Below are 23,209 nucleotides of genomic sequence, written 5' to 3' on the forward strand. Positions count from 1 at the left end.
TTTCTTACCCTCATTTCTTCCATATATCTGCTTTTTCAATAGTAGTTTATTTTTGTTTCCTCCAAATCGCGATCATTTTTTAGGTAGGGTAACGGGATCGCAAAATATTAACCTAGATTACTCATGAAAGTTTGTTCGTAGCCGTGATTGGGGTGTATTCGTAACTTGAAGCTACTATTAAAAGGAAAAATATAAAAAAACCAACTAGAATTGGTTACTATGAACTAGGCTAGCATGGCCCGTATTTGCTAATCAAGGATAGTAGGCTATAATATGAATAATAACCTAGTTTTGTCGTAGGCTAGCTTATACATTCCATTCCATTCTTATTCCTCAACTCGTGTTCTCGAACCATTAGGATACATGATGGTAGAACTAAGCAATATTTCTTATAGTATTTTGGTTGCTTATCAAGAATACCATTATTTTTTGTCGGTCGACTGTAATGAAGCTTGGAAGTTGTATGCTGGTTGTCCTGGAATGCTATCGCGCATGCGCAGCGTTATAGGGGAGCTTTTGGTAAAAAGTGGAGTCCGCCCCCCGACTAGCCTAAGGTTAGGGTAGGGTATGTTACGTTAGCATAGTTCCTTTTATAATAGGTTTCCTTAGCCAATCCCTTCTTAAACATATGGCTCCCTGATGACTTGGGCATGCACGGAACTTTCCATAACAACGACATGGCATCTGTTCCTTGTCCCAACGTTTCCGAAACCCCGCTGTCCCAAGGGGTTCCAAACCATGTTGTGTAGATATGAGGGTAATAATAATTTACTGACAACAGACAACACCTCCTTCATCAGCAACACTAAAGTAATGTATAGGATAAATCAATTTTCAAGGTAATAGTCTGTGCAGAGCCGTCGCTTAGAAATACCTACATGATATTTATGGGTTGACCTCAGTGGAGGTTATCCAGTGTATCCTCCAAGAGAGAGGCTTTTCTTGCAGGGATGCAAGGACAATGTCTTGTTATAACTGTGGTTCATCCTCGAATGAGTACTAGGGAAAGTAAGCCATCTTGTATGGGTATCATTTTACCGAAATGCCACTGCTCAGTATTGCAGTTTTATGCTGTGCTTAATATGAAAATCACACTAAAACGTAGCTTATTGTAAATTTTCTGTAACCAAGATTTTTGCCGTCTTTTGTTTAGGCTATATTTTAACATTTATTCCCATGGGGCTGGTACTAAAAATGGCACTCATGAGAGTGGTTTTGGTGTTTAAGTAAAAATTTACCCTTCTGTGATTAATGTTTTAGTAGTGGTCTCTCTCCAGTTAGAGCTTCTGTTCAGTGGATCACAGACATCTTTGTTCATCTTCACTGAGACTAACTTCTCTGTCTTAGCAGTTACAGGCTGTTGCTCAGCCTTGGGCAAAGTTTGTAGACTGAGGGCTTGGATCTCTTCTTTATGGTGGCATTATCTATGTGTTTTAGGAGTTTTGGGCAATTTTTTACCCTTGATTTCTTGAGTGGGATGTGATTCTCATCCTCTGCTGCCTAACTCAAGCATTGTACAATCCCTAGAAGGAAGCCTTGGATCAAGAACTCACTCTCAAGATTGTCTTCTTGATGGCTTCAGTCTTGTTAAAGAGTGTTGGGAGTTACAAGGTCTTTCTCGTCTAGTCTCGCTCTCGGAGGGATGGGGATCCCTCTCTTTTTCCTTCATTTCTGAGTTAGTGGCAAAATGTTAGAATCTGTCAGTTCCAAATAAGAGATTTAAGAGTTTCTTGATCTCCTCCTTCTGACTCCACTGGTGATGACCAGGACAAGATGCTTTTGATACTGGTGTTAACTTCTAGAGACTACTTTATCTGAAAAGGGCCTGCACGCTTCCTCCAGAGTGTCAGTGCTTTTTTGTTAGTACGAGCATGCATAAGGTGTTCAGGAACACTGGTTTCATGAGGTAATGAAAAAAACTTATGACCCCTCAAGGGAGGGCATCATCCACCTTACTCCTGTGGGAGTCATGAAGTCAGGGTTATAGGCCAGACCCTAGTCTTTCAGAGGAACTTCTTGGTTTACCAGGTAATGAGGGCAGGTGCCTGGCAACAGCAGACAACTTTTACTTCATTAAACTTAGGGATGTCACCCACAATTCCCTGGATATCTTCTCCTTAGGACCTGTGGTGGCTACTCAGCAAGTTTTGTAGGTACCCAGCTCCATTCAGACATGCATCTCACCAGTGTGCTTTTTATTGTGTATCTGTTGTGTGAATGGAGAGTAACCGGATTCTTATTCTTCCCTTCCTCCTTCCTGAGAAGTACCTGGGCCGAAGCATCAGCTGGGATCAGATTAAATACAGGTATCTACACCTTAAGCACCCAGTCCTAGAACACCATCATAAGGCATGCCTCCCTCCACTTTTCCTATTAACAAGGGCAATGGGGAATGTGGTCAGGATAGTCTTGTCAGGTTATGTGTAGTTGTCATCAGTTTTTTTTTATTTCTGGTATTATGTGGAAGTATGAATTACTGTAGTGCTGTACAGTACAGGTTTTTCCTAATTTCTTTCCATTTACATTTATGATGAAAGTCCTGAAGATTTCAGAAGACCCTTTTAGGTTCTAATTTATGTCGTATGGTGAAGCTGGCATGGTACACCTGTTTAACTGTCTCTTTATACTTTCAGCTCCTGCACTGAGGTGAAAGATAGAAGGGTAAAAGATGGCGGATGAGTTCGACCCTTACGGACTTCCTCCTGAAGTCACTGCTCATCCACATGCTTTGATAGGAATGATGGGTCTGTAGTTTTTAGAACATCTTTGGAGCTTAGATAATAATTTTTCATAATATTTTTGTGAAATAAACTCAGGGAAGATACTGATAAATCAAAGGATCTCAGTAATTAAAATTTGCTTTGAAATTATGAACATTTCACTTAATTATATACTGTAGTGTGTAAAATTTTCAGTGCTGGATTTTATGTAAATATATAAATCTTTTACAGTAAGTTATTGACAGATGCATTTGTTGTTTAATGATCTTTTTAGCATTTGTTGTTCAGTGACCTTTTTTTTTTACAAGGCCTTGACATACAAAACAAGGCAACTCATAAAGCTGTTTGGGAAGCATTTGCCATGAATCGCAGGACAGATCGCACACCTCTCCATTTTCGACTCCTTTCTGTTGATTTCCAGATGCCCTCTATGAAGCCAAAAGTGAGTGAGATTCATTTTGCAATTTTTTATTAAGTTGCTGCTTGCATGAATTATTTTTAAATTTTTTATAGTTGCTGCGTGCTGGAAGTAAAAATTAAGACAAAAAGTACATTGTATGTATCTAGGTGCTTTAGCTATATTGTGTTATATTTCTGTCATAACAAAACATTTCTTACATACCAATTTGAAGTTATTAGTACAGTCAGTATGTTCATTTGAAAATATTGTACTGTAGCAGATCTTTGTTTTATATAAACTATAAAATTTGACTGCCAGCAACAACACTAGCATGCCATATGTGCATCAAAGATTTTCCTGGAGGGGTGATATTTTTTTTATACAAAACACATTATAACAGGTTACCTAATGCGTTTATTCAGGTAGGCCAGAAGGCAACCCAAAAAGAAGGGAAAGGAAATAGTGGGGCTGAACACCAAATGAAAAGACTGCTTCTTAGTAATAAGAAGATTCTGGGAATCAGGGAAAACAGAATCTCAGTGAGAATTCCAAAGATATAAATGAATTAACATAGGGATTGCTGATGAACTCATTTCACATTTAACCTCTTGAAAGGAAAAGCTGATGTAAAAACGTTCATGGTTTGGACAATTATGCAGAGTAAATAAAGGATATGGCAGACTGCAGGTGTTACATAGCTGCCTGAGAAGAGGATAAGGAAAAATACTTCTCTGGATCAACAAAAATTTCTTATCACTGATTTTATTATACTTCTCTTGGCATTGTTTCTCCTTTTCACATAAAAACTTTATCTACTGTGGAAGCCTGCTTAGCAAGATCATCTATTTGGCATATTTCATATGAGTCTAAATTTCATGTTGGTTAGTTTTATATATGTAACTTACCAAATAATTACATAGCTATTAGCTTCTACTTTACGCGGCAGCTCAAAATTCAGAATTCGCGGTAGAGCTCTTTTGTTTTGGATGTAGGTATACTGCCCCGCTTACTTTCGGGGAAGGATAGGTACAGCACAGCTAAAGAGCTCAATTTGTTTCTGCTGGTCAATGACTGAACACTTAGTCATTGGCAGCTCTGAATTTGCTGTTTTTCACTGGATGATTGCTGTTATTCCTGACTTTGACTATTTTTGACTGGACTAATCATGTCAGACTAGCCTTTCTAGCATCAGGTACTAGTAAAGGCTGTAAGAATAGGTTGACTGAGCCAAATATGACATTCACACTTTGTAGTTCATGTAGGGAGCAAGTTTGCTCACCTGAAATTTGCTGTGACGAATGTAAAGACGGGGATAAGGGGAAGTGGAAGAATCTGAATGCATATTTAGAGAAGGTACAGCGTGACAGACTTAGAAAAGCTACTGTTAGGGCTGAAGTGAAGGCTTCTGCTAGTTAGGTTTTGTCTCTGGGGTTGATGTGGCTGATTTACCTGTACCTGCAACACCTGTGACTGTTTTTTCCCTATCTCAAGTGCTCCGACTTTCCCCTGTAACTCGTTGGACACATCGGTATAGTTCTCGGCTAGCACTTTGCTGGGCCTGTGTTCAAGTCTCCAGCTGGCCAATGAAGAATTAGAGGAATTTATTTCTGGTGATAGAAATTAATTTCTCTGTATAATGTGGTTCGGATCCGACAATAAGTTGTAGGTCTCATTGCTAGGTAACCAATTGGTTCTTAGCCACGTAAAATAAGTCTAATCCTTAATCAGCTCAGTGGTCTGGTTAAACTAAGGTATACTTAACTTTTTCCCTGTAACTCTGATCCCTGGCTCTCATTCCTCTGATCCCAGCACCATTGCCAGCCTAGAAGCAAGTTTTGATAAGAAATTTGATTTGTTAGTGAACACCGTTTCCCAGGTTTGGAACCCAGTGCGTGTCCCCAAGGACAGATTTAACAGTGTCAGTGCAGTGTCAGTGGAGGGGGTGGCTACTCGCCCCACTGATGCTCCTAGACCATGTTCCCTGCTAAACTCCCCTTGCTCTTCTGGGAGGAAGCAAACTGGCAGTCCAAGGGAGGTCGATGGGGTTTGCCCACGATGAGTCGCTGCCTCATCCGAGCCTGTTGTCTTCTTATCCCAGTACTCAGGGATTGCTGTTGGAAAGGCATCCGTTTGGATGTGCATACCTTATCTTTCAGTGACTTGGACTCTATTGGGGCTCAAAAGTGCAAGTGGCGTTTTGCTAAAGTTTCGAGACCATTGAAAAGGTCTGGCACCTTGATGGATGAAGATGTTCTCCTGGCTTTTAAGCGAGTGTTGGATGGGGCTCGTGACCCTCTTCCTTCTTGTAGTTTTTGGGAGTCTCCTCAAGCTTGTTTTTGGTGTCCACCGAGTGCCACAGTGTGTCCAAGAAAGTGTTTGTTAGTCCAGTGTACAGACATAAAGTGTCCAAAAGCCCAGAGTCCAAGAATTAAGTGCCTGAGTGTGAGCAATCAGTGTCTGAGCACCGTTCTTATGATCCTCCAGTGTCCAAGCGACATTTGTTTGAGCATCCACTGTCCATGCTTCCAGTTCATGGGTGCCCAGTGTCGGAGCACCCCGAGAGTGATCGTGTGTTGTTGGAGCATTCAGTTTTTGGACATCAAGTGTCCGAGCGTCCATCATATGAGCGCCCAGCAGCCGAGCACCCACAGTGTCGTAGTTGCAGACCTCTGATCTGTCTACTGGAGGTGTTAATTTTAGTGATCTTGTTGCGTCCGGTCGGTCCATGAGTGGACGCCCAGGGACCGAGCGTCCAGTTTTAGCGGGCACCAGTGTTGATGTTTGTTTGCCTGCCAGTATTTGTCCAGCACCACAGGTGGGACTCTCTGTTCCTGGCGTATCTAGTGCCGATCCTCCTGTGGTTGAGGATCCTTCCTTAGGTCCTATTCAGCGCGGTTTGGATAATATCTTGAACCTGTTATAGAAGCCAGCTGCAGCGACTCAGGTTCCATTGGATCCTCCGATGTCCCCGATTTCCTTAGGAGGAACCTGTGGATTACGACGCTCCCACATCGAACTATTTGGCCCTTTTGCGGTTCTTCCTGGTGTGCTATCCGGACTTCTCTCCAGCTGCCCCATCTTCTCCAGGTTCGGCGTTTATGATGTGACAACTGACAGGACCAACTAGGTTGCCTCATATGGTTCTTTTTTCCTCATCCAGGAAAGTGCTAGGTCGTATCGACGTATGGTTGTCAGAGAAGAGGGACGTGGGTAAAGCGGTCTTTTGTTCGCCTCCTTCTCGTCTGATACGACAGAAGTATCTGTTGTATGTCACTGGAGAAGCTCCGTCCTTGGGAGTTTCTGCCTCCTCTCAAGGGGACTTCTCCAGTCTCTTAGATGCTGCATGTCGACCAGCCTTCTCTTCTGCTAGGATTTTGTTTATATCGTTGGAGTTAGACCATTTGCTGAAGGATATTTTTAAGGTCTTCGAGGTTCTAAGTTTCCTCGATTGGACCGTAGGAGTGTTAGCAAAGAAGATTGAGGACTGCTCGTCACTTCAAGAGAATTTTGTCTCGGATTGGTTGGGGGTTCTGGCCTGCACAGATCAAGCAGTGAGGGATGGCGCCCATGAGCTAGCTACCATTTATACTGCTGGTGTTCTTAAGAAGTGAGATTATGGGGCTCGTTCACTTCTAAAGGGGTCACTCCTTCCCAACGTTCTTCCCTGTTGTTCGCTCCTTCGACAGTAACAGCTTGTTTCCACAAGAAACCTTAGAACGAGTGACAGGTGAATTGCAGAAGAAATCCATGTAAGACCTGCACGCTCAGTCTGCCAAGAGGACTAGGATCCCGACATGTCCTTCTGCTTCTGTTCCTTCTGCCGGGACTTCTTCTCCGCTGGCTCAGCTACCCTTTTGAGGAAGCAGAGGTTACTTCCAGTCCTGTCTGAGAGCCAGTGTGCTTCCAGTATGACCCAACAAAAAGTCTTCCAACAAACCCATCTCACAAGTGAGTTACCTGTACTCCATGTGTGGAGCAGGTGGGAGACAAGAAGAGTAGATCCATGGTTGCTACAAGTCTTAAAGGAGGGCTATGCAATCCCCTTCAGGGAGAAATCTCCCCCTAGTAACCTCTCCCATTGAGTGAAGACATCTTTCTCCAATCCTGCTGACTTCCAAGTTGAAACTTCTCCCATAATTTTTATTGTATATATGGTGTCTGTATTGTGGTTTACCATGGATTTGAACAAGGAAAGTGAGCAATGAAAATTAAAAGGATGTAAGCCGATGACTAGCTGCTTTGTGTCGTTTGTGTTACTGTAACACTCACAGGGTAGGCAACAGGCCTGTCCTTTTCAACAGTGCCAAATAGGTATACATGTGCAGTAACTCCTACTACTTTACTGTCTGAGATGAGGATGACTCACGGGTGGAACAAGTCGAAGAAATGTAAGAGTTTCTTTTGCCTTCTCCTCTTCAACTTCTTCCTGCTGTGGGAAGAAGCAGAGGTCTTGGAAGCCCTCTCACAGGCAAGTCCCGTTGGACTTAAAGTGAGGAAGGAGGGACATCTGCTGTGGGAAGGTTGACACTGTTTTCTGAGCTTGTTCATGAGCCAGTGTCTCCCTTTATATTTCAGAAACATGAGGGCTCTCAGACTCCTCTTCTGTCCATAGCTCTGCTGATGTGTGCAGAGAAGAGTCTGTGTTGCCTTCTTGTTCAGTGTGTGTGCATATGATTTGTCGATTATGCTCATGCAGGCAAAATTCAGTTGTGACAGGTTACCACTCTGAGTATCCTGTTGACCTTTATGTGTGTGATGGTTTAAATTGTGATTGGGGTCTTGTGCACTCAGAAATTCAAATGTACCTTTATATGATCCCTGGATTACGTGCGCATAGCAGAGGGCACGTTCGGAAGGTCTCTGCCTCACAATTCGCTATTATCATGGCAAGTTGCGTGTATGTGATCATTCAGACACTGTGGGTGTTCCTGGTTCATCCAAGAATCCTGTTGTGGCTAGCTCTGGCATTAATGGAAGTGCAGTTGCTCTGGAATAGAAATTTCCAACTCATTTTGCTACATCCTGGAGACTGGAACAAACTGGGAGAGGTTGGATTTCATACCCAAGCAGTAGGAAAAATGCCTTTATTTTTGTGTTAGCAGGCTCTTAGAGGTTTCAGCTCAATTCTTGTTGTAACAGAAACAACCATCTTTGTTTTATGTTGAGAATATTTGCAGAAATTTTGTAAATTATGGGGTCAGTTTAAAGAAAGCTTTTTATTTATGAATATTTTTTTTTAATCAAGATCTGTCTCTAGTTACAACTAAATGAAAGGGACTTATTTCTTCTTTGATTTATATTGTGTTGTATATCTCAGGTTTTCAGATTGTAACAACTTTTGTTTTTTTCAGAGACAGTCTTATGAATGGTACACCCCAAAGGGCATATTAAAATCCAATTGGATTTCTAAGTACCTTTACAAAGTTCCATCGCTGGTTGTATTATTTTATGATTTGGACTGGAATGATACAAATTGGACTGAGAAAAAAAATGAACTTGCCACAAAAGTTCAAACTACAAAGTAAGTAGGCTTTAAGATAAGTTGAAAATTTACAACGTACGTAGAGTCTAGTTGTACGCAAATGTAAAATAAATAACTATTAATCACTGAGTTTCATTTGTAAGTGAAGTATAACTACTGTACAGTACTGCAATTACTTTGCTGGAAGCTTTTTGTATTATTTATTTGCTCTCAATATACATACAGCACAGCAGTGATTATAAATACAGTATCCTTTTAACGTCATGTAAATTAACACAGTAAAAAATGAAAGGAAAGGAGATCCTCTAGGAGGTTAATGTTGTAGAGCAACTTAAAGCTGATTTTTTTTTTCACAATGCAGAACAGTCTTGGGTGAACGCAACGTTCGAATAGCTTTGGTGCTCATTCAGAGTGGAATTAGTGTCCCGGGGGAGGACACTGGTGCAGCTGAGAAAGCTGCCACACTTTGTACAGCTTGTGATTTGCCAGCTAAGCACCTTTTCGTGTTACCTCATTCAGATGCTCATCTTTTGGGGTATACTGTTCGGTAAGGGCAACACTACATTTTAAGGTATTTCTGATCAGTTAATCTGACTTTCTAAAATAAAGATGTGTTTGTGAGTTGTTACTAATTTTTTGCAGCCTTACAAAGTTTGATTAAATACAGTATTTTAATCTTTAATACATTACATGTTGTAAACAACCTATTGGTACCCAGATGTCGTGCGATTTTGTCCAGGAAACACCTGCATTAAACAGATTTTCAACAAAGAGTGAAGATATGAAAACATTCTTAGATATCACTAAAAAAAAAATCATGGTATTTTTTGTGATTTATTCAAACATAAATACAGGCAGCAGATATATTATATTTCTCAATTTGGGATTTATCTAACATTTGATATTTATTCCAGTATATAGACTTATTTTTTTGGTGCCTATATTTATTTATATTTCTCTCATTTATTCTCTTCTCATTGATTCTTATTCATATATCATTATTTCCTGTATTAAGCTATTTATCTTTCTTATTATTATCCTTTTACTTTTCTTCCACCTTCACGTAAAAGAGTGAGCTGCTTCATAAGTACAAACCATTTTCAGCATAAGGCTAACTTACACTGCATTCACTTATTTCCTTCTTATTGGTTTATTTCTTATATACCCTTTTTGTTCCCACAAGAATACTAATGTGAAGCTGTTTCTATGTATAAACCTTCGGCAAAATCTGGTCCAGTTGTTCAAGTAGTAAACTAGCAGCAGATGACTTGGGGCCAGGGCCTGAGAAGACCCTGTTACTCACTCTGTAAACAGCATCACTTTTCCTTCAGCCACCTTGCTGTACAGACATGGAAACACTACTCATCATGGCTGTTTTTAGAGTTAATCTAGTATGCCATGTTTAGAGTAATTGACAACTTTGGTTTGTGTGTTGGTAGTTAATATTTTGATGGCACCTGATAATTTCTCTCCTTGTAAGAATGATCAGTGACAGTATCAAGTGTGTGCTAGATTTATGTTGCCTGTGACTAGTAACCCTCATTCTGTATGCACTACTTGTAGAGGTTAAAAATGCATGCTGTTTCTGAACTGTGTCAAGGAGGAACGGTGGAAGAAGATTCTGCCATTGGCTTCCGAGGGAAGCATACTGCTGTTCTCCCCGTTTCTTTCCATTGTGTGCTTCCCGCACCTCTCCTGCTTGTGTTTCTGCAGTATCATCTCTGAGATATCCTCGGGGGGAAAAGGTGCTGCTGAAACTGTTGTGGCCTTCTCTTGGCTTTCCTTGGGAGCCTTCCCTTTATGTCTGCCTGGTACATTATTTTGACCTCAGCCAAATGTTACCTGTGTCCACTGGTCTTTTTGGACCCCATTGCTTTGGCTATGGCCTCTCCTTCCAAAGCCAAGTGCGTTGCACGTGCAGACATTCCTGTTGTTCATGCTGTTCCAGCTCTTTCTGCTGTATGTGCTGTGGAAGCTCCTGTTCCTGTCCTTTCTAAGATGTCTGCATCTACTCTGTCACTGGTGGACATGGGAGAGGCTGGAGGTCCAAGAAGTGGCGCCATGCTTCGCTTTCTTCCTCTTCCTGCTCCTCCTCCTCCTCACCTTTCACTTCATCTTCTCTATCTCTAGATCAGTATGAATGTAGAAGATGGCTTAGAAGATTGCCTTCTGCAAGAAGGCTAAGGATTCTTCTCATGGCTGTTGCTTTTCAGTTGAGAGTGATAGGAATTCCAGTGCCTATTCATGGAGACAGGCAATCAAGGGCAATACGTTATAGGTGGATTGGTGTATGAGTTTGCTGATGACCAATCTCTGTTGTATGTGCCTGCTCATACTTATTCACTAGTGTGTAAATGCAGTTACACACTGGGAACTGAGGATGGCCGGAAACATATAACAGAGATTGTTCATGAGTGAACTCATGCACTAGTCCATCTGCACTGCCCACGATTGCCTATCTTCATGAAAGGGTGCTGGAATATCCTTCACTCCCAAGAGAGGGGGATGGCCATGAGAAGACAGCATTTTCATCTGTTTATGTCAGTGTACCAAGATTTCCATAGCATAATGAATTTGTAAAAGAATTATTGCAATCAATGTACTCTTTTGCTTGTTTTTGTCCATCATTGTCCTTGATTTTAAGTTTGCTATCACCTTGTATGAAGAAGAAAATCTACTGTGAAGTTGGAGGGTGTTGAAAGTGAGCTTGTGAAAGTCCTTGTATTTTCATAGTTTATTTTTTAATGTACTTTGCTCCAGTGTCTTGCAGTACATCTGTAAGTTTGATTTTTATATATGAAACTTACCAAGTAATTATAGCTAAAGTTTCTAATTTAAATGGTAGCTTAAGAACTGAAAATTCACAGTAGCGCTCTTTTGCTTTGGTGCAGGTAAGTGCCCCGTCCACTTCCGGGGAAGAATAGGTACAACGTAGTTGAAGAGCTCAGTTTGTTTCTGCCACTTGATGACCAAACATCGGCCATTCAGTAGCTTTGTTTTGTTAATTCAGTAGTCTCACCGGATGGTTTGGTTGTCTATCAAAGGTTTTGGTGAAGTATTCTTTCATATGGTAGCCTCCGAGCTATATTTTCATAGCTTAGTTAAGCTTAGCTTAGCTTTTCTCAAATTTTTGGACTGATTTGGATTATTATGGCAGACACAGGTGTGACCAGTAACTGTTATTGCAGCAAAGGCTGTAATACCAGGTTGACGTCGTTTAAATATGACGAACATTCTATTTGTTTCACTGCTGTGGGCAAGTATGTTCCCCCGACTTGACTTGTGAGGAATGTAAGGATTGGGACGTAAGTAAATGGAAAGTGTTGACCAACCATTTGGATAAATAGAGAAAGCTAGGTACAACATAGCTGAAGAGCTCAGTTCGTTTATGCTCTTTATATCCATGTGTAGGGGGAGGGACGGGCTCTGTTCATGTAATTACTTGGTAAGTATATATAAAACCTTATTTTATTATAAAAATATCATGTTTGTATAATAAGTTGTTTACACTTTGTATCTGTGTTTGATTTGTGCTTTCCAGACTAAGTCTAATTATGTACTTCAGAATCTTATATTATTTTCTTGATATTTGTAGTTTAATTTTCCACTTAATTTTATAAATTTTAATTTCTGTTATTTTTTTTACTTAAAATTGAAATGATAAGACGAAATCATGACATACTGTATTCAAGTTCTAAACACAAGCAGTTCAGGATGAACAATGAAGTATATGATTTTTTTCAGAAATTTTTATTACTTAAGTGGCCATTCTCTCTAGAAATCTTTTGAAAATTAAAAAAAAAATTGATTTGTGCCCATCATTTATTTAATCACCATTTCATAATAAATGAATTTATCTTTGATCAGATTGGAGAATGCATTAAGTGAGATAGGATGGTCGTTTTACCAAGGAGAGATCAAGGGAGTTCGTGGCCATCGTGATTTTCTTAATAAGACCAACCACTCTCTCCTCTTTGTCCGACATCAATTCAAACTTGGTTTCCTTAATGAACTTCGTAATGACCCCCAGACAGCTATCAAGTAAGTCTTAAATATTTTGCTTTATAATATTGAAGTAAAGTGTAATTATTTGGAATGAATCCTACCTACTGCTAAAGTTAGCTTATATCTTTGTGCCAATAGGTGTGATCGGCATTCAGAATAAAACAAAATAACACTAACCCTTTAGGACTGTCTGTAATCGCCTGTTTCCCACCAGGTGGCGTTGGAGTGTTTATGTTCTTATCAGAATTCTTCATGCCATGTCCTTGTGCAAATGGTGTGAATCAGCATTAGTAATAATGGTGGCTATTTCTTGCTGATTTTATCCTGTATGGTATGTGCTTGTTTTCTGTTTTTGCATTATGTCACATACAACAAGCAGAGATGAAAGCATTAGGTTGTGTAGGAAAAAGTTTGTGGAAACTGAATGTTTCAGTTGTGCATGTGTATGTGTTATCCTGGTTTTTGAGGCACGAGAGTGGTTTTCTTGATGTGAAGATAATAAGGAATGATCTGTTGAGAGGATGAAAATTTTGTGAAGTATTGGAAGATGCTAGAGGCCGATAGATTATGTAGACAATTCGTTAGGGCACACCATAAGCCTACTCAGTCTTTTCTTTTTGTCTTCCGGTGTTGCTTCTCCTCTTCCTCCATTAGCCTACCTGATAGCCTAGGTTAATTCCTCTCTGACTCCTTCTGCTCTGCCTTCTTGTGCTCCCTATGTGGTTCAGGAGAAAATAATAAGTAATTAAGGAATATTTATTTTATAATGGTTAGAAATTCTACCTTTTTTGGTTTCTCCCATGAGAGGTGTTTGAGCCTTGGTGTCTGTATGTAGCCTGCCATCTGGACTGCCCTGTGTTCGTTGGTCTTCTCCGCAGACAGGGAACCATGGCATGTCTTAGGACCAAGTTCTGTGCCCTTCATCACCTCTCTCAACTGTCTTCGGTCCAGTTAGAACGCTTAAGGGTTTATATTATTGCGCTTCAAACCCTTTCTTGTATGTGGGCTTTGTTGTAGTAGCAACCTCTCTCTTTTCTTTCATTGCCTAGAGAAAAGATATAGAAGTGAAAACCCTTCTCAGATTTGTGACAGTGCTTAATTTAACTGCTTTAATAGGCAATGAAGAAGTATCTGTCTTATGTCCAGTTAGAACTCTTAAGGGTTTACCTGGACAGACAAACCTTTAAGAGGAGGAGTTAAGTGTTTATCTGTGGTGTTAGGAGACCAAACACTCCTATGTCCAAGAATGCTTAAATCAATGCACACACAGTTGATAGCTGAGCTTTTACCATTTTTGAAAACAATCCTCGTAGCTTCTTTTAAATTCTTGTCATGTAGCTCAGGGGAGATGAAACTGTTGTTGACTGTCATTGTCTGTGAAGTGTTCAAATTTAGCTTGAGGTGTAAAGTCCTTAGTCGTATCGTTGCGGCGGGGACTCTTTCTCCTTTCTCTTTCTCTTTCTCGTTAGTTGTCAAGAAATCCCGCTATTGAATTATGGGAGCATGAAGGTACACATTGATGTATAGGTGCGCAACCTCATACGTGAACGTGGTAGTTGTCTTTAGTTTTGGACTGTTGGTTATTGGCTTTCGACTCAGGCACAGGAGTCGCTAGTACTCTACGAGATAGAATCCTGTTTCCCTGTAAGACTCTCTAACAAGTCTCACTATGAAATCCTTACACCCTGTTGTGGTTTCAGTGTCTGGCGACAGTACTTGCCAGTAAGGATCGCACAACAGGCAGGAATTTTGAGAAGCTTTTTCCCCGCATTAAAAAGCTTTTAGTGTGCTTGGCTGAACATTGTTTCTCTGGCTGCACTAACCCACCGTCCTGATTCGATGTGGTAGCCAGCTAACTTCAACAGTAGATAAGGTTAATTCCAAAAAATGAAAATTTTCAAGATAAAATTAATTATTTGGATACTTACCTACTGTTAACGTGAAAATCCACCCAGCCTCCCCACATTGTAGTGGGTGGTCATGAAGACTTCTGACAAGAATGTAAACATTCCAGTGCTACCTGTTGGAAACAGGTGATTATAGAGACAGTCCTAGTGGGTTAGCCAAGTGTTATTTTGTTTATTTTGAATGCTGATTGCACCTATTAGCACAAAGATAAAAGCTAACTTTAACAGTAGGTAAGTATGCAAATTATTAATTTTATTATGAAAATTTTCATTCTGATGAAAAGTTTATGTTCTGTTGGCGATACCAAGTGTGTGTTCTAGCACAAGGTTCATCTTTGGGGAATATCTTTTATATAATCTTCCTAAGCATTGTTGCATTTCTTGCTACTCTTGGAGGTTTTTCATTATCTTAAAATTTTGTAAGATGGAAAATATACATGGACAAAACCTCCATTGTTTTTCTTATGTTGATGATTTTGAAGTATAGAAGTAACTCGTATAGATGTACAGCCTCCTTATAAGTTATCAGATTTTTTAATAACAAATAATCGTACTGTAATTCCTGAACAAGGTGCTTGTTTGAATATTTTATATTTTTTCTTTTTGTTGACTGTAGCTACAAAGTCTTCATGTGGTTTTGTAATTTTTTAGGCACTATGCTCAGAGTTACCATCATCTTCTAGAGCTACGATCAACAGATACAAACCTCCATGAAATTCGTGTGGTTGCAGCAATAATTAACTACAAAATCTGTCGCCTTGATTTTGCTCTAAATCTACCTAGAGATGCCATCGCTCAATTTCGCCGTCATATTGACCTTTTCCGGCAGAAGACTGGTCCAAAGGAACTTATATTTGAGCACTACGCATGGCTTTCAAAACAGTATGTATTATAGACTGTATTTATTTGAGAAGTTTTATTTGCTAATGTTACTGATCTGTTAGTTATCAGAGGTTCATGCTGAGAGAGCTCCCTTTACTTAATTTTGATATATATTCATTCTAAGTTCATCATTGTCATCATCACCTCCAATGCCATGTGACACAAAGATCCTGTATGTAAAATATCACCCCTCATGTTTTTCCTGTGCTTTATCTTCCACAAATCTGTACTCCATCTCCTGCCGCCCCCCCCTGCCTTCTCATAGTTTTTATCCATGTCATACAAGTTATATAGTACAGTATAATTTTCTCAGGTATCACATATTTGGAGATGTGTTCGAGGAAGCTGTCCGTCTGGGCCTTCCAGCTGTACAGACTCAACATCCAGGATTTTATTATCAGCATGCTGCTCAGTATGCTGTGCTAAGAAGAAAAACAGCTTTACAAGTTTGTAAGGTAAGTTATGAAAATTGTTGCAAGGAACTTTTGCTTAGCTCAAAGAGATAATTGTACAAGAACAATTTTAATACAATCCAGTTATTACTTAGTTAGGAAATAGACATTTTTTGTAATAAAACAAGATTTTACGCAAACCCAATAAGATTTCCTTAAAGGTAGGCAGCAGCTAGTCTCCACTTACAAGAAATGAAGCTTCCCATAGTCTCAACCTTGACATGGAGTGGATTAGTGAATGGTGCAATTGGTGGGGTAAGAGGCTGAACTCCAGTAAAACAAAAACACTATTGATAAGCAGATCTCGTCCAGATTTCCCACCCCATTCTCTCCATCATGGGGATGAGAGCCCTGTTCATCACACCATGCCACAAATCTAGTTTACTTTGTCTGGCAAAGAGGTGTGGTGGAAAACTTGTAGGGATTGGCGATAATACCCACAGCGACGTCTGAATATCTTTTCTCTCCAATGTAGTGGATTCTGGGCCAGGAGCCAGTTCCCTAAACACTACATGTGTTTATCTTACTGAAAGATTTCTTATCTTGCTGAAAGATTTCTTTTTCTTGGGAAGCAATGGTTTTGAATGTATTTAAATAAGGGGTTGTAATTGTGTAATGTATATCTAGTCTGTTAAGCTTAAAAGTTCCCTATTTTTATTTCACACATTCACTCATTGGCTGCACTCAGCATTTTTTATGCTCATTCTGATATTCTTATTACATTAATTATTTACAAGAACTTTACTTCTAAATCATTTACAGTAGTTTAATTTCAGTCCTGGCTAATATACACTGTCTGAGCACAGCACCAGGTCATATTCAGGTATATAGTGCAACACAGTCTGGAACTACAGAAGCCTACACAGTTGCTCTACAAGTGCCCTCTTCAACACAGTTTGGCACTTACCAGTTCATAACAACTTCACTAGCACTCATCATTATCATAATATGGGCATTACAGTAATATGAATGATGGGTTTGTTATGAACAAACATGCATTATATGCATGAAAACTGTTTTGAAGAAAATTATCATAGTGTATGGTTTTATTACATTAAACAGTGCAACTTCTTTGTCATTTTCATTGATTGAGAATTTCCATTTTTGTTTCAGAAAAAACTTTTTACTTTTTCCTTCTCATTACTGTTAAATTATTTTTTTTTAGTTAAACACCATTAAAAAAGTTGAACTTAATTATTATAATCAGGATGTGTCAGCGCCTGTGTCAGACCTCTTGGAAGGCTGGGATAAACTGGAATTTTATGGTCAGCGTCCTTGGCGTCCTGGGAAGCATTCACTGGAACCTCCAGAACAGGAACGAGAAGCTGAAGGCATCAAGGTAAGCGGAAATGTTTGTACATTTAAACTTTGTAGTAATTCCCAAAAAGGGAGTAATGGTGGACTGCTGCTGTTCACTGGCTCTTATTTTTTAACATTTTAACTTTCTTGAGAGGCTTATAAAATTTAACTTTTGATGAACAGTTATTGTACAAAAATGTAATTAATTAGCTCTATTCTGTGTCCAGTGAACTCAGCCAACCCGACTTGAAGAGTTGAAGGAAAAAAGTTTTTCCCATACTGACCATGTCTGCAGGCCACCGTCCACTTACGACATCTTTCATTCTTGTGTGGCTCCATTTGCAACAGATATATGTAGTGCGTCCCAAGTCTGTACTGATTTCTTTCCCAGATTTTACATTTTTCATCCATTTCTCTATTATTTTGTTTTCCTCCTCTTATTGAGTTCATGGGTTTTTTGAGTTTTTCCCTTTTCTACCTTCTTATTTCAGTTGACATCATCTCATTATGTTGCCAGTACCTCCTTTGAGTACTCAGTATTTCTCATTTGGTATTCAGAAACACCTTTTTAACTCATTTTGTTTAGTATTCAGAAATGCCTTTTTAACTCATTTTGTATCCCATTTTGATCCTTGATTAGTCCTTAGTCTTTTAGTTGTAAATTGAATTCTTCAGTCTTTGAATCTGAAAGATTGATTTGTCTCAGAGGTTGATAAATAGTTTGTGACAGAGGGGACTGTCAAATCATGTTTCCAGCAGTTTGTCTTTTGGTTCTTTCAGTATCATACAATTCTCTCTCTTTAATCATCGGAATCAGACTTTCATTAGACTTCTCTTTTGAGGTGGCTTCCACGGTTTCCTGGTTATGTGTAGATAGAGCACCCAGCTTGGTGAAAAAAATATCTTTTATTTCAATCATCCCCTTCTTCTTTGCTGTATACCAGGGGGTATTTTACTTGGAGGACTGGCATTTATACCTCAGGTATTTGGCATTTGTACTGTCCAGGGTTATGTTTTCCATTGCACCCAGTACTTACAGAAGCTACCTGAATTTCTGTGGCCATTGTTGGCTCCATTCTCTTCTGTGTGCAGGCAGTCCCCGGTTAACGGTGGGCTCAGTTAAGAGCGATCTGGTTTTATGGGGCTTGTCTAGCGACGAAAATTGCAATTTTTGGCGCCGAAAATCGCTGATTTCTGCTTGTCGGCACCGATAATGGGGTATTGGCGCCGATAACCGAAATTCGGCGCTTTTCGGCGCCGATAACCCCCCGAAAATCACCAAAAAAGTGCCGAAATTGCCGATTTTCGGTTAGCAGCAATTTTCGGTTATCATCACACCCTCAGAAACGGAACCCCACCGATAACCAGGGACTGCCTGTACAGGAATCTGATATCTGGCATATGGGTCTTCTGTTCTTTTCAGGGGCTCTTCTGCTTCATATTCCTTTCAAATTGCAGCTGAGGATATTTAGATTAATGGGTTTTTGTATATTTATGTTTTTAAAACAAAATTTTGTATACAAGCACATTAACCATAATCCTCACTGCCCTCCCTTCCTGTCTCTCATCTGGGAAGGTGTTGGGATAGAAAAGTGAGAGAGGTTGCTGGCAGATGACAGACTGCAGAAGGGTATGTGTAGTGGGAACTTTCTTCTTTCAACTCATAAAAGTCGTTGTAGTTGTTTCCATTTTACATGAAATAAGGAAAAATATTATGAACATGCTAAAATAAAAATCTTTGCATTAAAAATATTATTGTAGATGAACTGCAGTGAGACTGCCTCTGCATGATCAGAAGGAAAATGAAAATAAAGTTAATATAAAATTTACTCGCATAAAATATTTTTAGAATGAAATGAACAGCTACTGTTGTGAAATGTCTGATATATTACATAGCATTATTTTAAAAACCATATTACTGTAGTTGAATATATTTAACATGAAAAGACTTTTAACATAGAGATAAAATATTGGCAAAACATGAGCAATCTGGAACAGGATTGAGCCCTTTGTGGAGACTAACCTGTTTGTTTTATTGTTTTGAGTGTTTTAATAAGTTGATGTTAAGTACCTCTAAAGGACAAGAATGAGTGGTTTATTTTGCAATATTGTTTTAGACTTGATTACTTGAGTTATATAAGGGCACAATTTTCAACCCATTAGAACTTTTTTTTATGTTTTTAGACTTCATTGATAAAATTTTTTGTTTTATGTTTGTTTATTTTAACCTTCTATTTTAAACCCAGGAAGTGCAGTACCATGAAGTCAAGGAGGTCAATCATTCAAATACAATAATTCCATTATTTTCATCTGCAATTAGTCAATTTAAGAAGTACCGCTGCCCGTGCATCAAAAGACATCTTATGGTTCAGATGGCTGAAGAATATCATCAAGCTAATGACCCATCCAAGGCTTTGACGTAAGTACAGTACTGTGTTAATTACATTTGTTATTAGTGTCATAAATTCACAGTAAGATAAGTATGTATGACTAAATTCACTCTAAAAATTAATTATCCTGAATCAAGATAGTCATACCTGGCGTACATGGTAAGGATATAACAAGCAATAAGAAAAGACTGAAACTACTCATGAAAAAGTTCTTCATATTTTAGTGGGTGATTATTTGTTGATAGATTTGCAAGGCCTGGGTGCATATAGCTAATGTTCTTTGTATAGTCTTAAAGAGTTTGATTTTGAGGCTTGCAAGATATTTAAAGTAAACAGGAAAGTTTTAGTGTATCCTTTGAGATTCCCATGGAGTTCCAAAACTCCTGTGTGGAAAATCAGTGACTGCCTATGGTCGTAGCATTACAGTATTTGCCATTTATTGATTATTGTAAATTTATTTTCCATGGTTTATTACTTATCGTTATTTTGAAGCTGAATACTTTTGCATTCCTGCAGTATGTCAAAAATTGAAGAAATTAAAGTCAGAATGAAAATTGCATTCGTGAGAATTTCAAGGGTTTGCAATTTTCATGATTATGTCATCAGAATCTCAAAGAGTTAAAAATGGTTGTGCAAATGAGAAATCTAGCTAAGAGAAGAAAAAAATGGTTTTAGAACACCCAGGAGTTGCACAGATCAAGTATGTGTGTTAAGGTATATTGTGCAGCAGTGTAAGGGATATAAAATTTCGTCTCCAATAGCTTTTGTTGATTACAAGGAGGCATTTGAGAGTGTCCACAGTCCAGTATTATGGAAGGCCTTACTTGAATGGGTTTCCTATTAAATGTGAAAGCTAATTAAAATTACCCATGTACAAAATTAGATGTTAAGTTAATGTTGATCAGATGAATTTGGAGTAAATAGTTAGGTGCTACAAGGGAATTTTATTTGATCTTTGCTGTTAGTCCATTTCATAGATTTGTTAATGAAAAGGTGATCAGAGATGAAAGAGGCTTAAATTGGAGGGACAGTAGACACTTGACAGGCTTAGAATATGCAGGTGATGCTGTTTTGATCAGTAAAACATCACAAAATTTACAAAGTTTTTTGAATAAAATATTGTCTTATAAAACATAGAATACATATACTTACACAGGGGAATTATGGACACCAACAGACACAATTAATACACTATTGCAGTACAGGAAAAATAACATCAATGCAAAAACTGTAAAAAATTTCTACCCGGAGAGAACAAACCAAATTGTTAACGCCAGGAAGACAAGAAAAAAGCATAAAATCTAGCACCAAAATTACAGTACACACTTCAGTGCAGTGAAGCGAAATCTCATACTTTTGCTGTAAGAGTTCATCTCTCAGTGATCCTTATGATAATACAAGCCATACATGTACCATAGTCTTCTGCTCTGGTTACAAATGTGATACTCATTTAATAGTAATGCAATGTTTCTATCTCCTCCACAGCGCAAGTCCTCCTTCACCTATTACTCATACATTTTATAGATAAAAAACACGACTATTTTTCATTTTGCAACAAATTTATTTTAAATTTGATGTAGCAGTTTCACCCCTTTGCATTACAAAGAGTATTTTATCAGTTTGGATTGTACAATTTTTGCAGAACTAGATATGATATTTGGTTTAGCAAGTTGATCCCTGTATTGTTACATATACTTTACTGTATTTAATTGATAACTGTTTCATTCATAAGGTGATGTATTCTATCTAAATAAATGTTTGGAATCTCTTGAGTATGATTGAAGTGTAGTTGCTGATAGTCAAGTATTTTATCAAACTTTATGTTTGCTACTCAGACTGCGTACCATATACTGGAAGTGCAATGCATTTATTTTTTTGCTTCTATTCTTGATAGTGATAATGATGATTTGGTTTTGCATAGTAGAAAACTCATATCTGAGATTGTAAGTTGTATTGTTATTTGTAGAGCATCAATAGATTATGGATCTTTTCCGTTACAGTTTGCTCAATCATGTTATGTGGGATTACCGAAATGAAAAATGGTGGAGCCTGTTATCTTCTATATCTGCTTTAGCATTGCAGTGTGCATACTCTACCAATGCTATTACTGAGTATATTGGTCTAGCCTTGGAATTTATGGGACCTCGTCTTCAAGCTTCTGATGAAGAAAGGAAGAGAGTTCATGACAACTTGATGAATTTGCTAAATGTAAGTACTTGTTGGGAGATTTCATGTATGTCCATCAGTAAATAAAGTACAGTTAGAATCACTTTAGTCCTATGAAACTACAATACCTTAGAAGAAATGTGGAGCCTTACTTCAGAAGAAGTGGCAAACTCACCTTTTGAGATATGAACGACTATAGGATACAAGAGAGGTGGAATTAAGGATGGAATTCCACACAACAGTCAGTGAACTAAGTTACGTAGGGTTTGCTGATATTCAGGAAGTAAATATATGAAGGGGTGGTATGGTAAGTTTTACAAGCTCATCAAATAGAAGAAACTTTATTTTTGTGTTTGGTTCTCACTCCACATTTAAAAATCTCCAAGCGAGTCTGTTGAGTCTTGAGACCTTGACTCACATAGTGAAATTTATCAGTAATGGTCGTCTTGCTCTACATGTAAAGATGGTTGAGATTTTAGTGGAATAGTAGGCATTCATGATTGATGCCACATAACTTTTCTCGTTTCGCATACTATAAGATTACCTGCATTTTTGGTGTTAGAGTCAAGTATCTAACTTGTCATATGTGAAGCTGAAGAAGTAGAGAGTGATGTATTCTTACTTTTGCTGGTTGTCAGTCACTGGTTTCAGTTACACATGTATAGCATCAACACAACAAGAACTAGCTAAACTTGAAGTGTGGCAGCAGCTTTAATGACTTGAATAATTAGATGGGTGCAAAAGTTGCCCATGTAGCTGATAATCACTATCATTCACCGCACAGGACATTACCTTTGTCAGGAATATAGTACATGTGCAGATTTTCTTGTATACTTATCAGCAGTTTGGTCATAGTGCATATAGAAGGGAATCAAGTAGGTTGTAAGTTGAGAACGATTTGTTATTAAATATTATGTAGGTCACCCTCAACCTTTACCAAGAAATTGACATCATTGTTGTTACTTTCCAAAAAATACTGTACTCTCCCAAATGAAGAGATTACAAGGAACAATATAAGAGAATCATTAAAAAGCCACCTGTAATTTGAATGGTAGATTCAAGTAGAAAGTTAGCACAGAATTTAAAACAAACAAGAAAAACTGATCTGTCAAATTGGTTCACAGGATATCACACTTTTTCCAGTGTGATGCACCGGAAAAAGAGGGTTGGTGAATACTTCATGAAGACTAACGTTTTACATCAGATTATCTTTATGAGATTCAATATATTTTAGGGCTTTTTTACTGTTCTCTGTTTTTCTACTACTTTTGTAACTAATTGTTCTTAGTACCTTCTCATCACTTGTTCACACCATTTCAGTCTGTGAGATCTCAGTGTATTTTTCAGCTTGTGAACAGTTCAAGTCTTCTCAACTTCCTCCTGCAATATGATCTTCCCACAACATACTATTCACACCTTATCAGAATCCCCATTTTATGTCTTTGCCCAGATTTCTGTTGTTTAGAGTAGTACTATGCAGGCTTTATTTTTTTAATGCAATGTTTA

At 38.5% G+C, this 23,209-nt stretch overlaps 1 protein-coding gene across 2 annotated transcripts in view; it reads left to right on the forward strand.

Annotated features, from left to right (window-relative positions):
* Window positions 1-23,209, forward strand: part of gry (trafficking protein particle complex subunit 11 gry) — a 44,623-nt gene that overhangs the window by 144 nt on the left and 21,270 nt on the right. For both annotated transcript variants that reach the window (XM_067082584.1, XM_067082585.1), the window contains exons 2-11: window positions 2,634-2,744; window positions 3,029-3,162; window positions 8,472-8,641; window positions 8,964-9,149; window positions 12,470-12,643; window positions 15,166-15,396; window positions 15,710-15,851; window positions 17,056-17,187; window positions 19,394-19,566; window positions 21,538-21,745. In XM_067082584.1, coding sequence (XP_066938685.1) covers window positions 2,669-2,744; window positions 3,029-3,162; window positions 8,472-8,641; window positions 8,964-9,149; window positions 12,470-12,643; window positions 15,166-15,396; window positions 15,710-15,851; window positions 17,056-17,187; window positions 19,394-19,566; window positions 21,538-21,745 — 1,626 coding nt within the window. In that variant the 5' untranslated portion in view covers window positions 2,634-2,668. The remainder of the gene's footprint in view (window positions 1-2,633; window positions 2,745-3,028; window positions 3,163-8,471; window positions 8,642-8,963; window positions 9,150-12,469; window positions 12,644-15,165; window positions 15,397-15,709; window positions 15,852-17,055; window positions 17,188-19,393; window positions 19,567-21,537; window positions 21,746-23,209) is intronic.

This window comes from Macrobrachium rosenbergii, chromosome 39 (genome assembly GCF_040412425.1).
Source record: "Macrobrachium rosenbergii isolate ZJJX-2024 chromosome 39, ASM4041242v1, whole genome shotgun sequence".
In the NCBI taxonomy this organism is placed as follows: Eukaryota; Metazoa; Arthropoda; class Malacostraca; order Decapoda; family Palaemonidae; genus Macrobrachium; species Macrobrachium rosenbergii.